This window comes from Bipolaris oryzae (assembly GCF_000523455.1).
Source record: "Bipolaris oryzae ATCC 44560 unplaced genomic scaffold scaffold_190, whole genome shotgun sequence".
Lineage (NCBI taxonomy): Eukaryota > Fungi > Ascomycota > Dothideomycetes > Pleosporales > Pleosporaceae > Bipolaris > Bipolaris oryzae.
The window spans coordinates 1-8,887 of record NW_006911466.1 but is presented as its reverse complement, the minus strand read 5'-3'; the positions used below and the strand labels follow the sequence as shown (position 1 = coordinate 8,887).

Sequence of the window (8,887 nt, the reverse complement as noted above, 5' to 3'; positions counted from 1 at the left end):
CACACACACACACACACACACACACACACGAGCGCGAAAGTCATGTAGAAAAAATCAATCACGAGAATATTCCAAGTACCTTTAACCTTTAACCTCAACAACAACAAGAAGCCCAAGTATGCGCTCCAGAAAAAAAAAACCTCCCTTCCCCCACCCCCAGCCGACCCATAAAACTGCACAAAGCCAAGTTGTGGAAATCTAGACCCTTTCCCCCCCGGGCAATGCTAAGAAAAAGCGATTATGATTATCAATGAACTCTCGGTCATGTACTCGGCGGTATACAGTTAAAATTCATCCGAGAAGGGGGGGGAGGGGCGGATAAAGTTTATCGAAGGGGGGGGGGCTTATGTTTGGTTGGGATGGGATGAGAGGAATGGGAAAGGAAAGAAAGAAATGGAGGGAGGAAAGATTGGTGGTATGGTTATTGAGGTGGGAGGGGTTTAAAAGGTACTGGTGTATGTGATTTGTTGTTTGAGTTGAGTTGTTTGAATTTGTTTACTCGCTGCTGCTGCTGCTGCGAGCTGGGATCTGCTGGCTGCTGGGGGAAGAGGAAAGAGAGAGAGAGAATTTTTGGATTCAACCAAAGTAAGTAGAGGTTCCTGGACCTACTTATATCGCGTATCTTCTTTTTAAAAAAAAACGTCACTGGGAGTGGTTGTAATGTGCAGCGAAAGTCACAAATCATCACAGCATCAAAAAATCATATTGAACCAAGTAAAACCATACTTTTAAAGGCGTGACAGACACTCTATTGATCACTTTGTATCAACTAGACGTCTAGCCTCCACGCCCTCAGATACACTAACATGGTGCGAACCCATATTCACACGACTACCCTATTCATCCATCAAAGGATGGTCCCACCAGAAAGACAATAAGTACATACACACATACATATATGTATGTAGGGCTAGTTTTAAACAAAAAAAAGTGAGGCGTAGAACCGGAGCAATATTTGCTCAGCTTGAACAACGCCAAAAGGGTATGGAAACAACCGCATTTCGCTCTCAAGCCCGAGGCTCAAAAGCGATAGTCGTCAGAGAATTGAACACGCCGACCAAAAAACAAAACACACATTCAAAGAAACGAAGGAAAAAGACAAGACATTATTTTATCGGGCCAAACCAGCATGGGGCCGACCGGATTAGGGACAGTATGAGGGCGAGTGAGAAAGGCCATTGTCCGACAAAAAATCCAAGGGGTATAACTGAGACCAGATGGCCGACCCAAAACCAGCTGTGGGGTGCTGGTAGGCAAGCCCAAAAAAAAACCAAACAGTATGTGCATTTTCATGCGTGTCGTGAATAAAGTATAAACAAAGAGTAAACAGAGAAGCAGAGGCTAACAGGTCGTTCAAACATTCTCGGTGAATTTGCTTGAGCGCGACCCGTCGGCCGAGGGCAAGCTTCTTCCGAGTGTACCTCTAGGAGGCAGTTCGCCGACAGGAGAATGTGGCGGGCTGAGATGGTGGCGATCTGCGAAAGGGTTCCCATCGTCGGGATGGCGGATGATGGGTGTTCTCGCAGGACTGGGTCGAAAGCTCATCTGTCCTGATTCACGTGGGGCAGAGCTCTCGCCAATCTCCTTGCCCATCTCTTTAGACAGACTTGCGCCACCATAGAGGCCGTGGTCGTCTTGGTAGAATGATGAACCAGACATTGTGCCTCCACGAGAGAATTGATCAGACGTCATGCCTTCACTGAATGCAGATGGCAACTTGCGACCCGACACCCGTTGAAAGCTCCGCTCACCAGCGCTCGTGCTAGTCTCGGCCGTCTTGCCAGACATGCCAGAAAAGCGTTTGAGAAAGGCGATAGGTACAAGGGTGTTGCTTGGGGCAGGCGCCTGGGTCATGGACCGGCTGCTTTCCTGGTGGTGATCGTCGCCAGTGAGCTGTAGAGCACCGCCTCGCTTCTGCTTGTGGCGTTTCAAAAGAAACAATATCAAGGCCAAGATGAGGGCAACCCCGGCAAGACTCCCTAACACGCTACCAATTACTTTGGGCGTTTCAAGAGCACTAGGGCTGGAGTTGGAGTCGGCAGATGACGTAGCTGAGGTAGTTGGAGCAGGGACTCCTGCGGTGCCAGGCGCACTACCGCCCCAGCCGCCATAATTGGCGGTTGTAGTCGGTACACTCGAGGTAGTTGGGACACTCGAAGCAGAGGCAATGCTGCGAGCCGAGTTTGAGCTGATTATTGCCTGTGTGAGTGACGTCCTGGTGGAAGCAGCAACAGACTGTGAATCAGAGAGTGAGCGAGTCGGGACGGCATTGACTGATACAGCGAGGTCCGTTGCGGACGAGGCCGAAATGCTATCAAAGGAGGCCAAGATAGTAGAAGACGACAACAGTGATGAGGTAGCTGTCAGCGTTAGTGGGGAACAAATATGGAAATACGGCATGCTTACATGATAGGGTCGTGTTAGTGGCCGAGTTGATAGCAGAGGGAAGAGATGGCGTGGCAGTGCTTTGGATCGAAGAAAGCATTGATGAAGCACTAGAAGCAGATGTAACTACGGGTTGCGCGACATAGTTCAGCGACGGAAAAGGATACGCTGGGACAGCTGGGACGACCAGATCGGTGGGAAACGGCGGTACTGCTGGCACAGATGGTAGAACAGGAACAGGTACAGAAGGCACCGCAGGAACAGCTGCCAGCGCTGGAGCAGACAGGGTTGGCACCGTAGGAACAGCCACAGAAGATGTTGCAAGCGTGGGTATAGCTGGCAGTGCAGGATCGGGTACGGGTGCCGCAACCGCAGAATTAGGTACAGGCAGTGCGGTATCAGGTAATGCGGTATCGGGCACAGGCAACGGAGTATCGGGTACGGGCATCGCAGTATCAGGCGCAACTGGCAGTGCAGGAGCAGCTACAGAGGACGGCACGGCAGGAGCCACAGATGGTAGCGCAGGCGCAGGTACAGGCACAGGCGGTTGTGCGGGAATGGGCGCAACGGGGACAGCGGGTATAGCAGGCACAACTGAAGGAAGTGCTAGCTGAACTGGCTGAGCGACTGGTGCCGCAGAAACCATGGCAGCAGCAGCAGTAGCGATTACATCTGGCAAAGATGGTGGCGGCGCAGGCAGTAGTGTTTCCTGGGCGATGACATTGCCAGCTTCGTCGACTGTAGCAAGGACCGTGACGATTTCAACATTGTCCAGCACAGCGCGACGGTGGAAGAAGCGATGGCCTCTGCTCATACTCTCTCTGCTTCTGGGTCCGGCGTCAGGTCCTGGGGCTAGGAATTGGTCGCGTGGCTGTTGCTGGTCGGGTGCAGGAAACCTTTGCTGGGGAGCTTGTTGGGCTTGGTAACGATGGCGCGAATGAATTCTCGATACGAGGGTGGGGTTGGCAGGACCGTCCATAAAGTCGCGACAATGTGACCAAAGCTAGAGGGCCAGGGCCAACGGTGCAGGCGTGGTGGTGGTGGTGGTGGTAGTAGTAGTAGTAGTAGTGGTGGTGGTAGTGAGGCGGATGTATTGGCGGAACATGTGTTGTTTGTTTTTGATGTTTCTGCTGTTTTCAAAGTTTCCGGCAGGTAAGGAGCGTAGCAAAGTTGAAAGACCGGAATTAGAGCAGACGAGGCAAGGGATCCAGTCAATGGAGGCCGATGGCGAGCACGAGCGAGTGAATGGCGAGAAAGGAGCGGAAGCCTGGTCAGCGGCGAAGCAATGGGGCCTGGCGGGCTGGGGGTCAGTGTGTGGGCGAGGCGAGGTGACAAGCAGCCGAATTGGGCATATACACACGCGCAAAGGGGAAGCTTCAAAGTGGCAGCATGGAAGCGGCAGCAGCAGCAGCGGGCAAAGGAGTGACGGGCGTGAAGGGTGTCGCGCAAACACGAGGGCCTTTTTTTTGGGAGGATGGATGGATGGGAGAGGGAGGTAGCGGCGGCGGCGGCGGCAGCAAAGGGATTGTTGGCGTCTGCAATCGGCGACGGGAACGGGCCCTCTGTGGGCGTGGGAGAGGGAGACAAAGAGACGGAGACTGAGGCAGCGAGGCAACGAGCACGAGACATGGGGACAGGGCTGGCAAGGCTGATTGGCGCACAAGCGAGATAAGACGTCCAGGAATAGCAGGATCCACCCCCGGCACGGCCAGGACGCGGCTGCCCGTCAGCGAACCAGCGTCGCAATCCCGATGCTGCTATGGATCAATGTGCGCCGGGTCCGAGGGCCTGTGGATGGATGGTATAACACTGTATCATTCATTCATTGCACACGCGCCAAGTACATGTCATAGGTCCCATGAAATGCGTTATCGGCCTTCGTATTCATTCAGTACGTGGCATGCAATCAATCACATCGGAGAATAACATGGTCGCGTCCCACGGTACTCGTCGCCCGTCGTCGCCCCCGTCGCCGTCGCCGTCGCCGTCGTCTGGCCGGTTGGCTGGATGCAGATGCATGCATATGCTACTACACTAAGTACCTATCACTAGTAGCCACCACCCGTCCCGTCTGCAGGTGCAGGTGCAGTCATGGCGCCCACGCCGTCGCTCAGGAACCCCAATTCCCAAACACTGGACAAGCAGACCCGCAAACGCTCGAGGTTATTCTTAGCTGCCGCCTTGCTGTCGTCTGGTCTTGTCGCACCTACAACTAACCACGCCCGACTAACTGCTTTGCCGTGTACACGACTCGTCCCACACGTCCTTTTATTGCCAAGCCGCCTTCGTCTCCCCCCCATTGCAAGTAACCCCCCAAAGGCCCGTCTCGCCAGCATGCCCATCCTCGTCAGGCCGTCGTCTTCGTCGTCGTCTTCGTCGTCATCACGACGCTTGTCGCCGCTCCTCCACTCCACATGCACGAGCGTTGCCTGTCTTGGCTCCAATCTCCGCCGCTCATCGCCTCCACCATGAATACGGTATGGGTGCTAATCATGGCCTGCTATAGCACTCGTCGCGTACGTTTTGGTGGCGGCCTATGCCTGCAATCACCACTGTTTTCCCCCAGTCCACCACGCCATGTCCAGGAACACATGTTTCCCTGCAATGTTGCTGCCTCAACAAATTGTTTCATCACGTGACTGCTCGGATGCTGCAGTCAGCTCCTGCCAGGCTAAACCACTTGTGGCCTGTCCGCCCTCGCTGCTGCACTGCTGCACCCCCACATTGCCCCTCTGCAGTGTCTTCCGCCTTGCTGCGCCTTGTACCAAGCCATGTATTAACATCATCGTCGACACCATCCCAATCCCCCCCTCCCCCCAAAAAACCGTTATTCTCTCCCACACAACAATATCCACATGTAGTGATAGTTGCTGCAGCCGCAAGCCACTGCCGCTGCAACTCTAGTTCGCCCAGCCATGACGTCGCCTTCGCCGTTGCCTGCCTTGGCCCCCCCAGAGCACCATACGCGCCCACCACCACTGCCCCCGCGGAATTCCACTCCAGCCCAAGACGCGCCCCCTCCCTATTCAGCCATGTCTGCTTCCTTGTCCATGTCCTCAAAAGATCCACGCTCCTCGTCTACCCAGTCCCTCGTCCCAGACCCCGCCCTTGAAGACTCTGGCCGTCGCCGCCTACTCCTCATCTACATCCATGGCTTCATGGGCGATGAAACAAGTTTTAGAAGCTTCCCGGCCCACGTCCATAATCTCGTCACCGTCACTCTTGCAGACTCTCACGTAGTCCACACAAAAGTATACCCCCGCTACAAGTCACGGGACTCGCTGCAAATCGCCAGAGACAACTTTTCAGCTTGGTACGCTACACGCCTGCGCGACTTGCACCCCCGCTAACAGCCGCCAGGCTCGCCCCTCATGAGGACCCCTGGACAGACATTATTCTGGTCGGTCACTCCATGGGCGGTTTGCTTGCCGCAGACATAGCTCTAGCCTTTCGCCATCGCATCATTGGAGTCCTAAACTTTGATGTCCCCTTTCTGGGCATGCACCCTGGCATTATCAAGGCTGGCCTAGGTAGCATCTTCAACGCACCCCCACCCCCACAAGATGCCATTATCGAGGACCCCAGCCCGGCACAGAGGCCTAGCCGAATCAACACACTCTTCAACCCGAAGCCAAATGATCCAAATTACAACCCCAGTTTCGCTAATGATGTTCACCTACCAAACAGAAAGGGTTGGGAGAATAGTTTGCACTGGCTCACTAAGCACTACAAAGACGGCTTGGCCGAGGCCACCAAAGGCCTCGTCAAGTCGCATCTTGAATTCGGAGGTGCCATGGCGGATTACAAAGAATTAAAGGAGAGATATGCTAGGATACGGGCACTGGAAGAAGACGACGAGGCCAAGAGAAAAAGCAGTCATCCCATGATGCCCTCGGTCCCTCGGGTGCGCTTCATCAACTACTACACAGTAAGCACGGGAAGGGCCAAGAAGCCAAATCCTTCATGTGCCCAGCGTCCAAAGTCGCCTTCGCCTTCGCCTTCACATCCATCAAGCCTTCAGTTTCATCATCAAGATAGTGGAACGAGTCTCTCACACTACCATTCGACACCCACCAACCAGCAAGAGAGTATCAGAAGCCCCTCAGTAACATCATCTGATGCAGAACTAGCTCACGTACACCCTGGTCCTATAGCAAGTCCACCCCCGACATCTATCGGGGGCCAAGAAGATGGACAAGCCCTGGAGTCTAATCACTCACACACTCAACAAAACGGCCCACCTGATCTTCCTGAAATACCACCCATCCCCCAGGAGCCACCATTTGTAGATTTGGTGCGATTTAGCGACAAAGCCCAGCGCAAAGTCGCAGAAAAGGAGTATGAGCAGGCGCTCAAGGAATATCAAAGGGCTGTAAAAGCTCGCAACAAGATCATCAACGAGCGCACAAAGCTGGAGGAGAAATGGGAAAAAGAGCAGCGAAAGGCGGAGAAGAAGCGGCAGCAAGAACAAGAGAGAAATTACAAGGAGCAAGAAAAGGCCGAGCAAAAGAGGCACGAAGAAGAGCGAAACATGTCGAGGGAGGAAAGGCAGAGGCAGAAGGAAAGAGAGCAAAGGCAAGCCGAGGCTGAGCAAAGAGAAAAGGAGGCGAGACAGAGACAGCGTGAAGCAGATTTGCGTCAGGGAATAACGCCTGCGCCAGAAACACCAGAGGCCGTTCCCGCAATTGTGGGGATTGAGGAAGATGTTAGTGCCTTGCACCTGGATCAGCCCGGTCCGCATCGAGGTCCCTATGGCCACTATGAATTTTCCACTAGTCGCATCATGAACCAGGCCCCGCCAGACAGCCGTAATGAATCCATGTATACTCTCTCTACAACCGACAGTCACGACAGTCACAGCAGTCACCCACCACGCACAGATTCCGATACAAGTGTTCCGGTTAAACGTAAGAAGCTCAAGAAATTTTGCATGCTGCCGCCCAAAGACGGCGACGGCAACAAGGATCCTACCTGGATTCCTGTATTCATGGAAAACATGGATGAAGTCACGGCGCACACTTCCCTCTTTTTCCTCAATGAGACGTATGAGCGGCTTGTCGGCGAGGCAGGTGCGAGGATCGAAGAGTGGGTACGGGAAGTTGATACCATGCGCTTAATACAGGATATGCAGTACCAGGGGAAGTCATAGCCTGTGTTTTGTTGATCAGGTAAAGTAGTTAGATACCCCAATTATATTATCGTATATCCACCCAATCTATTATTATTACTCTTATAAAAGACATTAATATGTAGTTACTCTATAACCATTTGCCCTCATCATCATCATCATCATCGTAAAATCATCACCTCTTCCACCCCATCTCCCCCGCAATCCCCCAAGCCCTAGCCCCAACCGCCACCCCCCAAATCACCAACCCTACCACACCCTCCCCCATGCCAACCACCCACAATCCCGCCGCAACTCCCCACCCCACCCCCAACGTCCCCAACAGCAAAACCACCTTCTCACTCCCCCTAATCGCCTCGTTGAAATCCTTGACCAGTGGAATCCGCGTTTGCTCCCGCTCATTCCAGAACCCCGCCATGTGCACGTATGCCAAGCCGCATATTACCGCATTTACCCCCGCTGTGACGCCTTGGTACTGAATACTCGGGCTTGATAACAAATACAAGCATGATATAAGAGAAATAGTTGTCTTTTATGTGTGTATTGTTAGATTAGGCGTAAAGTAGGGGTGGATGGGGTGGATAGAGTAAGGCAAGAAAACGTACAGCGATAACCCCACTTGCCTGTGTAAGTTGGGTTTTCCGCAGCTTTTCGGCTGCCGTGTTGGAATACTGGGCTGCGGTTTTGCTGGCGGATTCGTATTGGCGTAGTCGGGAGATTGTGGGGAGGATGAGGGTGGTGGTGTGGAGGGTTAGGAGGAGTGTGGGTAAGGCGAGTATGGTGGAGAGCATGGTTGGTTGGTTAGGTCAAGTTAGGCGAGTATGGGAGTTTGTATAGAAGAGGGGGAGGATGGTGATGGTGATGGTGGTGGTTGGAAGAGGAAAGAGGGAGGTGACGTCATAAGAGAAAGAAAAAAGGGTTTTACCAAGTACGTATAGTGTGTTTTGGAAAGTTGTAGGTTACAGGTTTTTGACAAGGCTACGTGGGTAAGGTTTAGCGGTGGGGTAAAACGTAAAACAATGAGTTTAGATATTTTCTGAAATGAAAAAGGAAGGGGGGAGGGGGTTAGTGAAAGTATCCATCTATGTAGGTGTGTAGGTGTCAAAAGGTTGATGGATAGTATAGAGAGTACTGTAATTTCGAGACCCCTGGTCTTTTTTTTCCTGCCCCAAACGCTATTGCCAGTACGATTGTAGTATATCTTTTAGTCCTGAATAATCAAAAGTCTGTAAGGCTACGCTGTGAGTGTTACGCAGACTCTTTTTTCTTTTTTTTTTCTTTTTACTTTTTAGACTAGTTAGAGGTACCTCGATGATGGGACCGATGATATTCGGAGGTATTTTCGCAAGCATTGTTCACATCGCAATGCCCCCC

General features: G+C 52.7%; 4 protein-coding genes across 4 annotated transcripts; 1 reads left to right on the top strand and 3 right to left on the bottom strand.

Moving 5' to 3' along the window:
• Positions 1 to 1,353: 1,353 nt before the first annotated feature.
• Positions 1,354 to 3,364, bottom strand: COCMIDRAFT_106410 (uncharacterized protein; the record flags this gene model as incomplete). Its single annotated transcript, XM_007693957.1, has 2 exons — positions 1,354 to 2,360; positions 2,407 to 3,364. 2 exons carry the CDS (start codon positions 3,362 to 3,364, stop codon positions 1,354 to 1,356), a joined length of 1,965 nt encoding a protein of 654 aa, XP_007692147.1.
• Positions 3,365 to 4,433: 1,069 nt separating this feature from the next.
• COCMIDRAFT_29867 (uncharacterized protein) lies at positions 4,434 to 4,978 on the bottom strand (the record flags this gene model as incomplete). The annotated part of the gene is made up of 2 exons (XM_007693952.1): positions 4,434 to 4,846; positions 4,906 to 4,978. 2 exons carry the CDS (start codon positions 4,976 to 4,978, stop codon positions 4,434 to 4,436), a joined length of 486 nt encoding a protein of 161 aa, XP_007692142.1.
• A 439-nt stretch (positions 4,979 to 5,417) lies between these two features.
• Positions 5,418 to 7,534, top strand: COCMIDRAFT_8931 (uncharacterized protein; the record flags this gene model as incomplete). The annotated part of the gene is made up of 2 exons (XM_007693945.1): positions 5,418 to 5,698; positions 5,746 to 7,534. The coding sequence occupies 2 exons, from the start codon at positions 5,418 to 5,420 to the stop codon at positions 7,532 to 7,534; spliced, it is 2,070 nt and encodes a 689-aa protein (XP_007692135.1).
• A 154-nt stretch (positions 7,535 to 7,688) lies between these two features.
• COCMIDRAFT_29865 (uncharacterized protein) lies at positions 7,689 to 8,304 on the bottom strand (the record flags this gene model as incomplete). Its single annotated transcript, XM_007693951.1, has 2 exons — positions 7,689 to 8,042; positions 8,119 to 8,304. 2 exons carry the CDS (start codon positions 8,302 to 8,304, stop codon positions 7,689 to 7,691), a joined length of 540 nt encoding a protein of 179 aa, XP_007692141.1.
• Between the last annotated feature and the right edge of the window lie 583 nt (positions 8,305 to 8,887).